This window comes from Miniopterus schreibersii, assembly GCF_964146895.1.
Source record: "Miniopterus schreibersii genome assembly, chromosome: 13".
NCBI lineage: Eukaryota > Metazoa > Chordata > Mammalia > Chiroptera > Miniopteridae > Miniopterus > Miniopterus schreibersii.
Genome location: NC_138113.1, coordinates 41,202,829 through 41,219,694, shown reverse-complemented (window position 1 = coordinate 41,219,694; position 16,866 = coordinate 41,202,829). Strand labels below are relative to the sequence as shown.

The following is a 16,866-nucleotide window of genomic DNA, read 5'->3' as shown; positions in this document are numbered from 1 at the left end:
AAGGCGCAGAGGCGGAAAATATGGCTACATGAGCAGGCGTCAGAGCCAATCAGCGGTGGTCCTCGTTCCCATTCGCCAACCAGCGGCGAGAGCGGGTGTGGGGGGCGGGAGGCCGGAGCAGCTGTCAGGCTGAAGTCCAGCGAGCAACGCGCCGCGGGGAGGCTGAAGGAAGCTCCGCGCCGGGCCGGGTCCTGGAGATGGTCTTCGGCGTCGCGGGCTGGTGTTGTCTCGTGCTCTGGCTCCCCACGTGCGTCGCAGCCCACGGTGAGCGGCAATGGGCGGGGCTGTACTGCTGGGAGGGCAATCCTGCATGAGCGCGGCTCGGGCCGGGGGCCACGGGTCACCTTGGGGACCCGGCGAATTCGGGCGGCTGGAGTGGGTGGGTGTTTGTCCTTAGGAACTTGAGCTGGGCGCGGCCGGAGGCTAGGCTCTGAGCCTCATCTCCCTACGTCTGAGCAAGAATCTACCTTACTCCCACTAACGCCGACCCAGGTGGCTGAGGGAGCGACCAAGAGAAGGAACAAGGGGCTACTAGAGATCCTACATGCTGGTGATATGTATGTGAACATATATAGGAACACACATTCCTACATGTGGGCTCACATACAAGCACAGCCGTACACAGATAACCTGTTTGCAACGTGAGCACAGATACACATAGAGTCATACACATATGTATACCATGCTTAATTTACACAGATCAGCTGATGCAAAGGCCAGGCAAAGATGTGTGTGTATGCGTGTGTGAGTTTAGTGCTAATCCACCAAACCACTACTGTGTGCCAGGGTTAGAACTGATAAGGCTTTAGTTGTGCTTGTCTACTGCCCAAATCATAGTCACCAGGTAGAGCTCCACTGCCTTGGCACTGGGCTATGCAACCTTTTATCCTGGGGGTGAGGACTTGCCATCAGATACAGATACACTCCCAGGAAGCCTTACTGGATTAGCACTAAACTCACACACGCATACACACACATCTTTGCCTGGCCTTTGCATCAGCTGATCTGTGTAAATTAAGCATGGTATACATATGTGTATGACTCTATGTGTATCTGTGCTCACGTTGCAAACAGGTTATCTGTGTACGGCTGTGCTTGTATGTGAGCCCACATGTAGGAATGTGTGTTCCTATATATGTTCACATACATATCACCAGCATGTAGGATCTCTAGTAGCCCCTTGTTCCTTCTCTTGGTCGCTCACCCTTCCACATTCCTGTGTCTCTGTGGACTAAGGAAACCAGAGACTCAAGTCTAGGTGAAACATTACACTTTGGTGCTGAAGAGAAGTTCCTACACCCCAGAAAAATCTGGTTCTGGCAATTCTCTTCCTCAGTGCAGTGAAGCTGGAAAGAGTTATTCATTCAACAGCCTTTATTGTGCACTCACTATATGCTAGCCACTATGTTAGGTAATGTGGATACAGCATTGAACGAAGCTACAAACTTATGGTCCTTGCCCTACAGACATTAAACAAAAAATTATGAATACTCTATAATTACAAATTATGTTGAAAGTGTCAATGGAGAAAAAGTATATTTTAAGCCCTAGTCATTTTGGCTCAATGGTTGGAGCATAAGCCCGTGGACTGAAGGGTCCCAGGTTCAATTCCAGCCAAAGACACATACCTTGGTTGCAGGCTCGATCCCCGGCCCTGGTGAGCCCAGTTCAGATGAGTGCGGGGGGCAGCCAATCGATGTGTCTCTCTCACATCGATGTTTCTCCCTCTTTCCCTTTCACTTTCTTCCACTCTCTCTGAAGAACAATGGAAAAAATATCCTCGGGTGAGGATTTAAAAATACATATATGAAAAGTACATTTTGAATGGGCATAAAGGGAGGGCAGTGATTGGGCAGGTTTCTCTGAGAAAATGACATTTAAGCTATGACCTAACGGATGAATAGGAGTGAGCCAGGTAAAGAGGTAGGGATGGGGTGAGGTGAGGGTAGAAAGCCTCCCAGAGAGAGAGAATAGTTTGCAAGAAGACTCAGAGAAGTGAAGAAACTGAAAGGAGTCCCGTGTAGCTTGAACTGAGGAAGGAGATGAGGTTGGAGTAGCAGCCAAGGGCCAGATAGAGCAGGGCCTTGCAGGCCATAGTTAAGAGTTTAGATTTTAAGTGCAAAGGGAAGCTGTTGATGGGTAACAAAGCCATGGGAGTGGTGACATGATCGTATTTGCTCTAAGATGTTTTAAGAAGATCCTTGGCTGTTGTTTGGGGAATGGTCTTTAGAGAGCAAGAATGAAGTAGACCAGTCAGGACAAGATATGATAGTGGTGGACTAGAAGGATGGCAGTGGGACCAGAAAGTCAACTTTTAAGTTTTAGTGAGGATTGTTTGTACCCAGACTACCACATCTCCACCTTGAAACTCAGGTCCACTTCAGAGTAAAGACAGATTAATCCTCAGAGAGAACACTAGAGCTCTCAGTCTTCCTGGCTCACCTTTGTCAGCAGCAGCAGCAGCAGCAGCAGCAGCTATAAATCTCAGGAGTGACTGTGCATCAACTCTATCCTCCTCAGGGCAGGGACTCTCTCTCTATCCCACCCACCTGGAGGAACCACTTGGCTGACGCTGGGCCCTTGGGCCCAGACTATAGATAGCCTAGTTGAAGACACGGGGTCCATGGAGGCTTCTTATCTGTACTCTTTATTTTTCAGGCTTACGCATCCATGATTATTTGTACTTCCAAGTGCTGAGTCCTGGAGACATTCGATACATTTTCACAGCTACACCTGCAAAGGACTTTGGTGGTATCTTTGTAAGTTCAGAGAGGGACCCCTTCTCTGATCCTGTCGCCATCTTCTCCCCATTAAGCTGAGGTGACCCCTCTTATCCCTTCAATCAATACCTGAGTGCTGGGACAGGGAAGGGAGCAGAATCCAGCTCTGCTCTCCAGGGGCTGCAGTGCAAGAAGGGATTCCAGTTACTTCCTTGGGCATAATATAGACCTCAGCACCATGGAGGTACCAGCTGTCTTCAGGAAAATGAAATAGTGAAAAACCAACAGCCCTGCCAGTTGTACCTCTGAATGATGTGATTTAAGGCAAGTTACTTCCTTTCTCTGGGTCCATACCAACTCCCCTGCCTATCTCATGGAAAGGGGTAGGACAAGTAGGTAAGCCTTTGTGGGAATCAAGTGCCCAGCACACAGAAACCACTCCATACCTTTCCTTTACACCTTGTCAAGAGCTGATAGGATGGCATTTCAGCCCAGTCCTAAAGCAGGTGTGTTCCTCATTCTGACCTGTATAAATGTCTTTCAGCACACACGGTATGAGCAGATTCACCTTGTCCCTGCGGAACCTTCAGAGGCCTGTGGAGAACTCAGCAACGGTTTCTTCATCCAGGACCAGATTGCTCTGGTGGAGAGGGGGTGAGGAGTGGACAGGCACTTGCACAAGGGGAGGGCAGGAATAGGGTAGAGCCTAAGACCAGTGGTGGTGGTCCTTTGAAATAGTTTTTTAATAACTCATCATTTTAAGTCTTTAAGATTATCCATGCCTTTGGGCTCTTTATTTATGAGACTTTATGAAAAATTATCCATGGTCCTTTCATCCTCCTAGGGTGACGGCTTGGGGGAGGGGTAACTAAGACCCTGCCTTTCCTTTGATCTCATCATCACCTCTTCCAGGGGCTGCTCCTTCCTCTCCAAGACCCGGGTGGTGCAGGAGCACGGTGGGCGGGCAGTGATCATCTCTGACAACGCAGTGGACAATGACAGCTTCTACGTGGAAATGATCCAGGACAGTACCCAGCGCACGGCTGATATCCCTGCCCTCTTCCTGCTCGGTCGAGATGGGTGAGGACTCCTTGTTTCTGGCTATGTCAGCATCAGGCTGGGTGCCATGACTTGGGGGGGGGGGGTCAAGGGCAATCACCAGTCCCTTCCCACAAGTTGCATCTTGGGGTACCCCAATTGGAGGGCCAAAAAGTCCTTGGGCTTTGGAACTCCCAGAGTGATGAGGACAGTGGGTTATGATGAGGTGCTAAGAAAGTGACCATCACCACCTCTCTTCATACCCTCCTAGCTACATGATCCGCCGCTCCCTGGAACAGCATGGGCTGCCATGGGCCATCATTTCCATCCCAGTCAATGTCACCAGCATCCCTACCTTTGAGCTGCTGCAACCGCCCTGGACCTTTTGGTAGAAGAATTGGTCCCATCTTCCAGCCATAAACAACTCTAGGCTGGGAAGGGGAAATCCAGGAATTCTGCTGTTTGGGACTTGGAGATACCACTTGGGGACAGGTGGAACCAGGTAGAGGAAGAAGGCCTGGGCCTTAGCTAGGCTAAGGGAAGCCATGCAACTGTTTTTCGTTCCCCAGGGCCCCCAAGGGTGTCTCATGGTATGGGACGATGCAAGACCCATGCCCCAGGGCTTCTTGGCTAGAATCTGGAACAAAAGGGGCTAAAGGCAGGTGGCCTGAGAGCCATCTGTGACCTGGCTCACATCCCACCTGGCTCCAGTCTCCCCCACCCAGGGTCTCAGTGTCCTTCATAGCAGTTGCTGGGGTGGTATAAGGAACTGGTGTTTGAGGACATAATTCCTCACTGACTTTTTAGCAATAAAGCCTCAGGGTTGCAACTGTGTCCTACAATAAGAGCACATGGGTGGGAGAGGCCTTCAAACTCATTCATCTGGCCCCATGTCCTTGTGTTGAGGGGAGGAAATTGAGGCCCAGAGAGGACAAATGACTTGTCCAAGGTCCTTAGGATCACTGCTCAGACTGCTAATCTTGAATCCCAACACAGCCTCCTGCTTAGGATCTTAGGAGCCATAGTCCTCTGGGGAGAAGGTTCACTTTGCTGCCTCGTGCTGGGGATCCACGCTTGACCACAGAAGATCCTTGCTCTGGGGCTTTAGAACACTAGCAGAGTGGAGTGTAGACAAGACCAGAGATGAGCCCAAACTGGGGAGCTAGAGCTCCCACCTCCTGCCATTATCTGGTCTGTCCTATAAGCCTTTTCACCACCCACATGACTGCTGCATGCTCCAGCAGCTTGTCAAGTCATTCTCCACCAAGCATTTCTTCAGAGGATTGTCACCACTCACATTTTATTGAGAACAGTGGGCAGGTGGGAGTGGGAGGGGATGCCGGCTGCTTTGAAGGAGCAAAAACCCAATAGGCCAGGCAGGCAGGCTCCACCTGGCTCATAATCCATGGAAGGGCCTGTGGGCAGGCACTTGCCTTCCTGGGATCCCTTAACAGGGGGATGTGGAAGACCCCTTAGGGAAGGTAGGCAGAAAGGAATTGCGAGTGATGGGTTATAATTCCCATAGCACTCAACCCAAGACAGAGGGCTAGTGCTAATTCGGGGACAGGTGATATAGGGCTAATCTCTGAGTATCTAACCCAGCTCTTCCAGGTTTCTGGAAGACTTCAGTGTTCCTCTGTAGAGACCCTAAAGATGGAGACTGAGGCCAGGAGAGCCCCTCACTGACCCATATTCAACTGGTTCCAGAAAAGCATTTAGAGCATTCTAAGGAGCACAGGCCTGTCACCCTCCAGGCCTCAGCCATGCCGCTAGAGTTCTCAATGGGTAGTGGTGTGAGGCAGGGGTAATGATCCCCCCACATGCTCCTCCTGAGGGAGACAGAGGCCTTTTCCGTACCCCATGGGGCCAGCCACTGTGCCAGGGCCTGAGAGGCAAGGCACAAGATACAGAGATTCTGGAGTTTAGGGAAGGGGTTAGTCTCCATTCCCCCAAATGACCAAGTGATGGGAGTGAGGAGGCAGGGAGAGGGAGGTAATTCCCCCTGGTTCAGTGTTCCCCGGCCGAGAGCCTTAGGGAAAGTGTTCTGCAGGCCCAGTTCCTCCTTCGTGCCTCACTCAGCTGTGCCAGTAGTACTCATAGTTGCCTTATCAGCTACGATGGGCAGTGGGGAAGGTGAGGGCAATGCACCCCCTCTTCTTCAATAAAGTAAGACTGTTCTCAGATTGCCACTTTGTCACCCCCTCCATAGCACGTAAACAGGAATGAAGCCTTGGATGGATGGGAAGGCGCAGCCATGGGGCCAAGCTGACCCTGGTTCCAGCTGCTCACTCTGGAGTGGAGTACTTCAGGGGGAGGCCAATTCTGAAAGGCTCAGTGACAGCACAGAACCTGAGCCACTCAGCAGCAGTGTCCAGGGCATGAGGTCTGGTCTGGAGTGGAGGGCCTAGGGTCCAGCCTCTATCCTACCCTTTGGCAGAAACAGCTGGAATGGGGGGAAGCAGGCAATGGGAGTGAGGAGTTCCTTCCAAGCCTCCTCTGGGGGAAGGCCCCCTTTTCTGGCAGAGTCTGGGGTAGGGCCCCTTCCAGGCAGGGTGACATCACACATCAGTCATCTCATCCCCCAGCTCTGCATCTTCTGCCTCTCCTTCCTCCTCCTCTTCATCCTCCTCTTCTGAGGTCACATTGGGTTCATCAGCTTCTGCCAGGCATTTGGGGCAGGAACAGACAAACAGATAGTTCTCCCTGCAGGAGATGGGGGGATGGTGAGGGTGAAAAGTCAGGCAGCCACTGGGATAGAGGTCCCAAGCCCAGCTTCCCACCACATCCCCTCCTGGCACCTGAGGATCTTGTGGCGGCTGTGGCGGCTGCGCTCCCGCTGACAGCAGTCTAAGTAGCTGATACAGATTTCCTGAAGGGCAGAGAAGTGGGGTCTAAAAATATGTGCTATTAGATGGGATTAGGGACTCCCCAACCACTACCCTATCCCCAACTTCTGCCCCATCCCCAAGGGAAAGAGATGCCCCTCAGCAAGCAGGCCACTATGAGGCTCTAACAACCTACATATGAGGCAGAGAGGGGACTACAGTTAGCCTCAGGCCATGGTTAAAGGCATTAAGGGCCAAGGTCAATGGCTGGGTTCAGAGGTTAACTTGGTGAGATGCTATTTGTCCTGGAAGATTTAATCAGACTGTGTGCTGTGCTAACAACCAGGACCCCAAACCCACACTAGCTCCCCAAAGCCCAACCCACAAAGAACCATCTCCTGCTTTCTTAGAAGCTGCAGATTTGTTCATCACAAGGCTGGGGACAAGAACCTGGCACACAGCTGTCTCTCAAACACTGCTCTGAGGCTTTCTGGAGCTATTTTTTTGAATTGGGGTGAGGTTAGAGCACATCCATGGGCAGTAAAACTCATACCCTGGGCATGGGGGATTCAACTCAACAGCTTGAAGTTGGGGCCTTTGCCACTGCTGCTCCCAGTCTCTGGAGAGAACTTGCAAGGCCGACTGCCACCCCCCCATGCTCCCCAGAGGTCCCGGCCCCCTCACCTCTCCTGGCTTAATATCCTCCAGGGCGGTGACATGCAAAAGGAAGTTGTTTTCTGGGAAGGAGGTCTCTGCGTTGGGGACACAGCTGTGGTTGCCTGGGTCATGAGAGGCACGTAATAAGGATTGCTAATGAAAATAAATAGCCTCAACTCTGTAGAGCACTAGGTCCCATCCTTCCTTGTTTTCTGATCCCTGCTAGGCTGTGCAGGTCCTGGAACTCAAGTTTCCTGACTCCCCATTCAGTGCTCTTTCCTGAAGACCATACAGCACAGGCACAAATGCATGCCCATATCGCTCCCTCTTCCACCGTCCATGCCTGCCCCCACTTTCCTCCTCACTGGTCACCTTGATTCTTAGTTGTGTTCCCAGTGTCTCACAAAGGGAGGGACAAGGCTTTGAAAGGGCTGCCTATGCCAGACCACTAAGTCAGTCTTGTCTGCTACTGGACATCTGGTAATAGCTGAGCTGGGCCCTCAGAACTAATCTGTGAGTGTAGAGTGGCTCTGGAACCTGGGAAGAGGATTTACAGTGAGGAAACCAGAGGGTGGGAGGCTGGGATCTAAAACAGACAATAGTCTAAGTGGACTCTCCTCCTCCCCAGCAGTAAAGGGACTGCCTGCTAGCTTGAACTCCTTCCTCCCAGGATTCTGAGGGCCTCCCAGGCTCTCAGGACACTTCCCTGCCACATTTCACAGGGCAGTGGTGGTGCGCAGCTCATGCTTCCCTTGAGCTCAGTGCCCTGCCAGAGCGTAGGTTCTGGCCCACTGGAAGTTTTTTTTATATAAATATATATTAAAGCACCAGCAATCTAATGAATGAATGAATGAAAAACTGATAGACCAAAAATGACCAGAGGAATCTCCAAGGAAGCTCAGCATTAACCCTGCTCCCAGACTCAACCCCATCAGCCTAGAAGGGGCGAACCGAAAAGATGAACTGTCACCACAAGGCCACCCTTCTTCAGTGTCAGGACTCACAGCAGCTCTGAAGCACAAAGAGGCCTGATCCTTCACAGTTAAGAAACTCGCCAGTTGCTGCAAGAAGTAATATGCAGATGTTATTCTACTCATTTCATAGGGAAAAGGGAACTAGGTTTACAAGGAAAGGCACTGCCTCACTGTTGTGCCACTCTACCACTCTAATGCACCTGATCCCATTTCACATGAACTTACATCTCTGAGACACCAGCCTTGCTTTTCCATAAACGATAGCACTCTTATTTGTCCAGTACTCCCCCACCCCCAGCATCGAGCCTCTGCATGGATCTTGGGCCCATTTCTCATCTGCATATCCCTTAGACAGATCTGAAGTTTCCCACAGGCATACAGATTTATGTCCCCCACCATTAACTCAGAGGTCCCTGGAGGAAGACTGTCCACGATCTGATTGGGGAGGGGTGTATGTCTCCATCTCACCCACCTGCCTCGATGTCCTTGTACAGCTGGTCAATGAAGGCATCCAGCTGCTCGCGGTCCAGAGGCTTCAGGTCCAGAGCGTCACAGGCATGGACCCACTGGCTCAGGGAGCTGGGGGTCCCAGGCAGCCATGTTGGAGAGTAGGAGGCCCAGTTCACAGGGCTCTCCACCTCCAGGCAAGTTAAAACCATTCCTTTCTCCAGGGTCAGGGCCCCATCTTCCCCATCAGACGAACGCTCCCAAGAGGAGCACACTCTACCGGCTCAGTCTTTCTGATCCCTATCACTGTGTGCACTCTAGCACTCTGGCCATCAAATTGCACCCTGCCCCACACTAATCTTGAAAGGAACTGTGGCTACCTTCCTCAGTCAATTTCCCACCCAAGCCACGAGGGACAAGTCCAATATATCTGGAACAGTGTCTCCTAACCTGGTCCCAATTCCTTGACCATTGGTCCCAACAAGAGCAAAGAGAGACCGGAATCCATCTGGAGTGAACCACTGTAGGGAGAGAGATGAGCACTCAGGTTATAGCTACTTGCTTTTCTTCCTGATACAACTCTGTTCAGGAAGTCGTCTGTGAGTCAGTTCCATCCCAACTCCAAAAGACCAAGTCAACTCTGGCTTGGCTGTCCAGTAGAAAATTCTGACCCAGTCGCTCCTAGAGAGCTGGAGTGACTGGGAAAGACACTGGACCCAACCTCCTCACACTCACTTGGCTCAGTGCTTCCTCATAAAGGGCCTCTGTGAAGAGTCTCCGCAGAAGTTCCAGCTGGCCCTAGTTTAGGAAAAACAGGGAGAGACTTGCATCCCTCAAGATTTCCCATCAGCACCCAGGCAGGGCCCAAAAGACCTTGTGAGGGAAGAAAAAGGGCCAGCTCTGTAGACAGGTTTCCCTGGGGGCAAAGGAAGGCCTCTTATCTCCAAAAAGCCATGGCCTGCTGCAACTCAAGAGTGGCAAACTCCAAATCCTTCCATTTTCCAGCACTCATACCAGCAGGGCTGAGGAAGCCTGGCTTGGAACACTTGTCCTTACCACCAACCTCCAGGCTCCCCTAACTAGCTTCCAGACTAGCCTAACTCTCCCACCCTTTCTTCAGAATTCAGTGTAGGAAGGCCTACCCCAGATGCCCTTTCACACATCTGCCTCTGCCTTCAGGTAGCCCCTGCATGGAAATCTGCTGTCCTCAGTGAGAATTTGTAATTCTTTGGTTGGGAGTGGGTACTCAGTACATTGGTAGCTAAAGTTCTCCTGTGTCACATTGCTCCCTGACCCCACGGACTGCCCAACCCTCCATTTTTCATTATACCCGATTTGCCCACTGCTGTCCTATCATGAGGCCCTGTTTTTCCATATCAGGGCACCCCTCCTTCCTCTGTCATCACCCCACTTCCCAGTTTTAGATCCACATTAGGTCACAAAGTTAAATAGTGGCAGGAATGTAAGTCCTCTGAATAGATTTTTCACTAGGAAGGGACAAAATGTGGAGCTCCTGTCAGGAAGCCACAGAATATCCCAGGCTATTGGGGTGGACGGGTCATGGGAGAAGACCAACCTTGAATTTGTCCCCCAAGAGTTTGTGGACAATTTCCTCCTCCTCATTGGCTGTTTTATTACAGAACTGGGAGAAGAGCCTGATCCAACGATCCTTATCCTTAGCCTGCAGAGAATAAATGTTTCAGCTCGCATTCACACATACCTGTGCATGTATGTGCACACATGGACTCATAGACACCGCATCCTTACTGCCACTGTCGCCCATGTGGGAGGGGTAGCCTATGATTCTAAAGTCCCTGCCATCAGAGAAACATCATCACACCTGAGATTCTACATATGCCCTTCCTCTGACTCGGGACTTCCTCCCAACCCTGTATACTCCCCACTGGGGCCAATCTAGCCAATTCAACAATACTTAGAAAAACATAAGAATGAGGCTGAGAAGCAACAATATCAATAGAAGGGGTTAGTGTGGCTCTCCTGCTTTATGTAAAAGACACAATCCTAAAAAAGTGGTGCTTACAAATCGAATGCATGAATTTCTGATGCACAAGAAAGTCCTCTCAGAGGCCAAAGACCCCTCTCCCCTGCCAGATTTATGGTTAGCAACTCCTAAGATTTATGTAGTAAGCAGCTGTTCTTTGGAAAGCTCAGGAGGAACTCTGCATCCAAGCCAGGGTTTTGAGGTAAGGAGGAGAATGAGGCCAAGGGTTGAATGAGGCCAGAGTCAGCTTCCCTGCAAGGGTCTGGTGGTCTCACCTGCTTCACTGTGGCCACCATTCGGGCCATCAACATGATGCTGGCAGTCTCTGGGGGGTAGTGAACACTCCTAGGGAGAAAAAAAGGTTTGGCCTAGAAACTCCCTCCCAAATAGTTGATTTCAAGGAAGTCCAGTCTGACTGCTACAGAGAATCCTCCTACCAACCTCATTTATAACCAAAGAAAGTCATTGGCAAGTACTTGGACAGGACTTTACATTCCTATGGGCTTAATGGGGCTTTTTTGGGAGTGTGTAAAATCCCAAGGATGGAGGGACTTGCAGCTCAGACTGAAGGCAGGGGGCTGGGTGATGTGATCCCTATTTAATTTAACCCTAAGAATGGAGGCAGGGGAAATCTGGGGGATGGTAACTTAAGAAAAATGGCTGCATTTCTTGAATCCAGGGAGGCAGGCAGGGAGGGATAAAAAAAAGAAGAGATGAAATGCCACCTACCTCCATGCCTCCTGCAGCTTATTGAGAGGATGCAGGGGGTCATCCTGGGAGGGGCCCAGGCACAGGACCCGATGGTATTGCTCAGCAGCTGCCAGCCGACATTCTGCACTGCAATACATCATCTGTTGGAGGGGGTGGAGGTCAGCACCCTAGGATCTGGCCATGGGGTGAGGCACAGATGTCCCATGTAGTAGTCACCTCTGCTAACTGCATTCCTTCTACAAACAGCCCCTGAGCAGTAGCTCAGCAGTATTGTGACACGAGAAAGCATACAGTGTTCTGGGGGCATGTGAGGAGGGGACACCTACTAACCCAGGCTAATAAAACCACAGGAAAGAAAGAGAGCTTAGTAGGTAGAGGGGAGAGTCCCCGCCAGGATCTTAGGAAGAGAAGGAGCTCCCATCCAGCCTGTTTTCTAAACAATGGAGCTGGTACAGGGAGGACGAGACTGGAGCAATAGCTGAGCCTTTCCAATGTCTTATCCTACACTGTGGCTCTCAAGGGCCACGGCAGGTCCATCTTCGCTCCTGACTCCCCAAAGAGGACTTTAGCTAAGGTCTTTCCCAGCAGTCCCTTTCAGGTACACTCCCCAAGGACACTCACCTGGCAGTGGGGACAGTTCTGGTGGAGGTCCTTGCGCACAGTGCATAGCTCAGGGTGAGGCAGCACCTGGCCGGGTTTCCCCGTCAGCCTCTGGGCATTCTCCTCTGCCTTCTCCAGTGCCCGCAGGCAGTGGTCACAGGCTGAGGGAGAGAGCCAGACATGACAATGTGTCTTGAGAGTAGGGGCCACATTTGTCCTTTTCACAGTAGTATCCCCTGGGCTGGAATAGTGATGCTCACAATGTTTAGAAAGTGAGTGAATGAATATGTTAAAGAATGAAATGAATGAATGAATTTCACATGCATTCAAAGGTAGATAATGCCCTTTTCCCTCTCTGGAGTCCCCACCCCTCCTGACACATTCACCCTTCTTTTCAATGGGACTTAATCTGTGGGGCTCCCCTCCCTTCCCCCAGACTGGGCTTTCCCCACATTCTGGAAAAAAGTGACCCTCCTTCTAGTTTGTCTCTGGCCTAAGAAAAGTATAAGGAAGAAAAGCATGTGGCTGGCTTCTGACCCCTAACGCAGCCTTTTTTCACCAAGGGGCATGTGGAGTCCTCTGAGTAGAGTGCTCCACTTTGGCACAGAGCCCCTCAGCATGATGTCCAGTCCCTTATATTATTGGGATAGACTCTGAGTTCCACCTGAGTGACAGTCCTCCCCCGGGAGCACTTCAGAAAAGTCTCTCTCCTACAGGTTCACAGCCCCAAACAGCCTGAGATCAGACAGAGATGTGTTCTCAGGGGAGGTTCTCCAAAGAAAGACAGCCTTTCCTCCTAACATCCCAGAGGCATCTGCCAGGAGAGATGTATGGAGCTCTCTCCCATGCATACAGGTAGCTGGGACCAGCAGCCATGAGGAATGGGAGAGATGTACTCACCTCGGTAGCGATAAAGTGCATTCCAGAGAAACTGGGCAGCCACCAGAGGCCGTTCTACAAAGATGGTCTCCCCCTTCCGGATCAGCTGTGTGGCAAATAGCCCCTTTCCCTAAGAGGGCAGAGGAGGAACATGATGGTCATAAGAAGAGATAGAAGACATAGTCCCAAGGCTCCCGGAGGGCTACCCAGCCTCACCCTCACACGGTACCCCTCAGCAGAGGTGTCTGCCTCTAGAGGGTTCATGGAGCAGAGTCAGCACCTCCATAACTGCCTCCTCTGAAAATTCAGCTCTGATCTACTTTCAGTCACACTTTTTTCAGCCTGTTCAGAGATGAGGGCCTAGGATGTCAGCCACCCCAGACTACCCAGAGAAGAATTTTTAAAATGGCCAGAGCAGGGCCAAGGTTCATAGCAGGCTGGGGCCTCCTGTACCATGAGTTGGTAACAGCATGGCTACCTTCTGCCCTTCCAGGATCTGGGCAGTGATGCTGCTGCTAATGGTTGCACAGAAATCCTATATCATGGGAGAGAGAGGCCTAGTTCAGGAGAGAATGTACTCTACTTCACAGCATCTGGCATAGTACCTGGAACCCAACAACTTCTCAGGGGTTATTCTGAAAGGAATAACTAATCCTAGCACCAATCCTAATGCTCACTTGCTGTGAAACTTTGAGCCAACTGCTTCACTTCTTTGCATCTGTTTCCCACCTGAAAAGTGAGTATCTAAAAATATCGACCAGGCAGTTTCCAGGATGCAATGATATAGCTCTCTAGCTCCTTACTACACAAAGTGAGGGGATGGACTGGCAGCCTCGGCATCAGCTGGGAGACTGTTAGAGATGCAGAATCTCAGGCCCCACCCAGACCTGCTAAATCAGAATCTGAACTTTATCAAGATGCCCAGGTGATTCATATGCTTGTTAAAGTTTGAGAAGTAGTGGTCTAAAGCACCATATACATCACAAACGGGATGAAGGATGAGAAAACAATCACTGAACTACCATTTCTCAGGAGTGCAAAGGGATGCAGGAGACAGCTTTAGATCCCAGGTAAGTTACTGGCCCCACCAGGCATTTACTCCCACTGTTCACTTAGAGAAGGAGGTGGTGCCCTGCAAACACTGAATTGTCACAAAAGGGAGAGAAAAATGATCAGCACAGCAGTGAAATGTCATGTAGCCTCAAGAGGAGTTCCACATTTTCTTGTAGCATTGGAGCTCTGGCTAGATGGGCAACTCCCAAAGTCATAGCAGCAGGGAAGCGTAGACCAGGACAGTCCCTGAACCACCCATGAGCCACAAATCACAACTCTCTGAGCAGCTCTGGGAGATCTAATAGTAGAGGGGGGCCGCTGGAACAAAACCACTGAGCAAAGCTGTAAATGCACTTTGGTTGTCTTCCTGGAAGCCCCACCTCCACACCTGGGACCCAATCTAGCAAAATAAAAACTTGGCCTTCCACTATGGGACAAAAAGACATGAATATTATCTCTGAAAATCTAAAATCTCAATATTAGATAAATATGTATCTTTTTCTTGAGGACCAAATGCAAAAAATATTTAGTAATCAAAACAAAGTGAAAAGAAGCAGGGCTGTTCCTCTACAAAACCACTTATCCCCAAAACATATGAAATTCATATTTCCAAGACACTTGAGAGAGAACTGAACATGAATGCAAAGGGCACAAATTATACAAATATAGGGTGTCTCCCAAAAATGTATACACACATTTTGAATAATTATAAGGGCAGTGTTTATTAAAATGCATTTCATTTTCAAAATTGAGCTATCAGCTGTTAAAGTATGTATACATTTTTTTGGGACACCCTGTATATTTCCAATTTGAAAAATAAGTTTTATAAAAAAATATTTTACAAAACTCTAAGACTATGTAGTAAATTTAAAAATCTTTATTAAATGGATGATTTTATAAAAATATATAAATTACCAAAACTGAATTCAAAAGTAAAAAAGCCCAGACAGAATAATAAGCAGCACTGTTTTCCAGCTGATGAGCATCAGTATGGCATTCTGGTTGGCATCACTGCATTTGCTCAGGTTTCTGTTGTGATTAGTCATGTCCCTGGCATAATAGTTGGTAAACTTTTAAAAAGCATTCCTGCCAATACCCATAGAAGCAATAAAGTGGTGAAATCTACCCCATGTGAGGCCCTAGTCAATATGGTTTTATGAGCCAGCTCTGTCAAACCAAAGAATAATTCTCATGCTATTAAAACTATTCAATAACAGAGAGAAGCATAAACCTCCATTTTACTAAAAACAACCATAACTGATGTGGTAAACTGGAGAAATTACACAAAGTAAAAATCACAAACCAATCTCAACTGATGAATATAGATGCAAAGAGCCCACGATAACTTGTCTTGTCACTAAGTCTGGGTAGGTCTGTGATTTCCTCCAGCAGAAGACCAGGTGTAGTCATGGGGAGGGCAGCCAGCTCATTCTTCCAGAGCTGGGGTTTTGATAGAAGGCCGGGACAGGACAATTAGGCAAGGGAAGTGGCTAAAGTTATGAAGTGAGTGGGAAAAAGTGTAGAGAGAAGGGGGCTGAGAGAGAGAGGGCTAAGTGATGGTAAAGGTGAAAATTTCTGCATGCCAGGAGTGATGGAACTGAGACACCATCCAACTGTAAGCCAATCAAGAGTACTAGAGGCACTGGGGTGGAGATAGATATGTGAACAGCTGAGGAAGCCACGGCTGTAGGGGAGCTGATTTTCCATGTTAGGAGAGGATTGTTCCAGATGTCCCAAGTGTGGAAAGAGGGCAACAGAAGTTGGGTTGGGCATCTGGATCAGTATTAAGATGTTGACAGCAGGATTCAAATGACTAGAAGGGTGACATCTTGGGCAAGGACTAAGGTTACACACAGCCCCTACACAGGATAAATTATTCAACCTCTAGTAAACAGACATGTGAGAACAAAGCAATACCATTTTGCACATATCATTTGGCAAAGACGCCTAGGAAAGAAAATAGTGCAGGAAAGAACAAAAGGATAACTGCTCAGGAAATGAGCTCCCAGACCTTTGACCTCAGGGATTAAAAATAAGATACAATATAAGGGCCCATAAATAAGTACTTGGTTGAGGGAACTGCGGCCCTCCCATGAGATAAACTAAAACTATTACGTAGCTCGTAAAGATGAATACACAGAAATAGGTTTAGTGATATAGATTTACTACTGCATCAAAAATAGTTTCTAAAAAATGTGATTTCAATATACACATATCTGCACAAGAACAGGGTTGTGATTTTTACCTTCTTTCTTTACATGCATTTTCAATTTTTTTTCTACAACTTTTTGAAAAATAATGAAACGACAAAATTCACGTCCTTCTCCTACTCAAACCCTTCAAATGCTCCCACGGGCTTCGGGCTCCGGTCCAAATTCCTGAGCACTCCCAGGCCCTTCCTCGCCCCTACCCAAATCTCACTCAGAAAGTTCCCTGAGGACCCACGCTTTTTTATACCTCCGTTCCCTCTGCTCCACACCCCCCCCCCCCGCCCACCGCTCCCGGGGCGCAGGAGCAACGTCCCCCATTCTGGGTCGGGAGGCCCGGCCCCCCCCACCCCCCGCCCCGAGCCCCGAGCCCCGCCTGACGCAGCCGCATTAGGGCCGCCGGCGGGCTGGCCCGGTTCCGCGGGAAGGGGGCGCGCACGGAGACTCCGGAGGCACCGGTACACCGCGTGACCGCCCGGAAGCCTGTGCGCGGGCACAGAGAGCCCCCCGGCCGCGAGCAGGGGTCGGGCCGCAGCGTCGGAGCCTCTAGGCTCTGGGCTTGGGGTCCCATAGGGCTGTCCCCAAGGCCGGATGGGGTGGGGTGTTCTCCGGCCTCACCTTGGAGCTGCTCACGAAGCGGACTTCAACGGAGACCCGGGCCCGGCCCGCCACGCCCACGCAAAAGGAGAACACGTCGGACATGGAGGCCGCCATCTTGGGCGCGCCTCCTCCTCCTGACCCTTGACCCCGCCC

At 50.1% G+C, this 16,866-nt stretch overlaps 2 protein-coding genes across 2 annotated transcripts; one reads left to right on the top strand and one right to left on the bottom strand.

The window, feature by feature from the left end:
• Positions 1 to 109: 109 nt before the first annotated feature.
• PRADC1 (protease associated domain containing 1) lies at positions 110 to 5,940 on the top strand. The gene is made up of 5 exons (XM_081156390.1): positions 110 to 264; positions 2,659 to 2,759; positions 3,265 to 3,374; positions 3,633 to 3,800; positions 4,030 to 5,940. The coding sequence occupies exons 1-5, from the start codon at positions 198 to 200 to the stop codon at positions 4,148 to 4,150; spliced, it is 567 nt and encodes a 188-aa protein (XP_081012516.1). The 5' UTR covers positions 110 to 197; the 3' UTR covers positions 4,151 to 5,940.
• Positions 5,035 to 16,866, bottom strand: SMYD5 (SMYD family member 5). Its single transcript, XM_081156389.1, has 13 exons — positions 16,732 to 16,866; positions 12,875 to 12,983; positions 11,996 to 12,135; positions 11,393 to 11,514; positions 10,939 to 11,008; positions 10,238 to 10,342; positions 9,397 to 9,459; positions 9,112 to 9,182; positions 8,687 to 8,793; positions 8,245 to 8,301; positions 7,268 to 7,362; positions 6,557 to 6,627; positions 5,035 to 6,461 (listed from the first exon to the last, which is right to left on the bottom strand). Exons 1-13 carry the CDS (start codon positions 16,825 to 16,827, stop codon positions 6,317 to 6,319), a joined length of 1,251 nt encoding a protein of 416 aa, XP_081012515.1. The 5' UTR covers positions 16,828 to 16,866; the 3' UTR covers positions 5,035 to 6,316.

Excerpts from the sequence above, each read along its gene's own strand:
- PRADC1 (XM_081156390.1), top strand. The coding sequence starts at position 198 with ATGGTCTTCGGCGTCGCGGGCTGGTGTTGTCTCGTGCTCTGGCTCCCC. Across the intron at positions 265-2,658 it reads CACGTGCGTCGCAGCCCACG|GCTTACGCATCCATGATTAT; the intron begins GTGAGCGGCAAT and ends TTTATTTTTCAG. Across the intron at positions 2,760-3,264 it reads AGGACTTTGGTGGTATCTTT|CACACACGGTATGAGCAGAT; the intron begins GTAAGTTCAGAG and ends AATGTCTTTCAG.
- SMYD5 (XM_081156389.1), bottom strand. The coding sequence starts at position 16,827 with ATGGCGGCCTCCATGTCCGACGTGTTCTCCTTTTGCGTGGGCGTGGCG. Across the intron at positions 11,009-11,392 it reads AAGCTGCAGGAGGCATGGAG|GAGTGTTCACTACCCCCCAG; the intron begins GTAGGTGGCATT and ends TTTTCTCCCTAG. Across the intron at positions 10,343-10,938 it reads TGGTGGCCACAGTGAAGCAG|GCTAAGGATAAGGATCGTTG; the intron begins GTGAGACCACCA and ends TATTCTCTGCAG.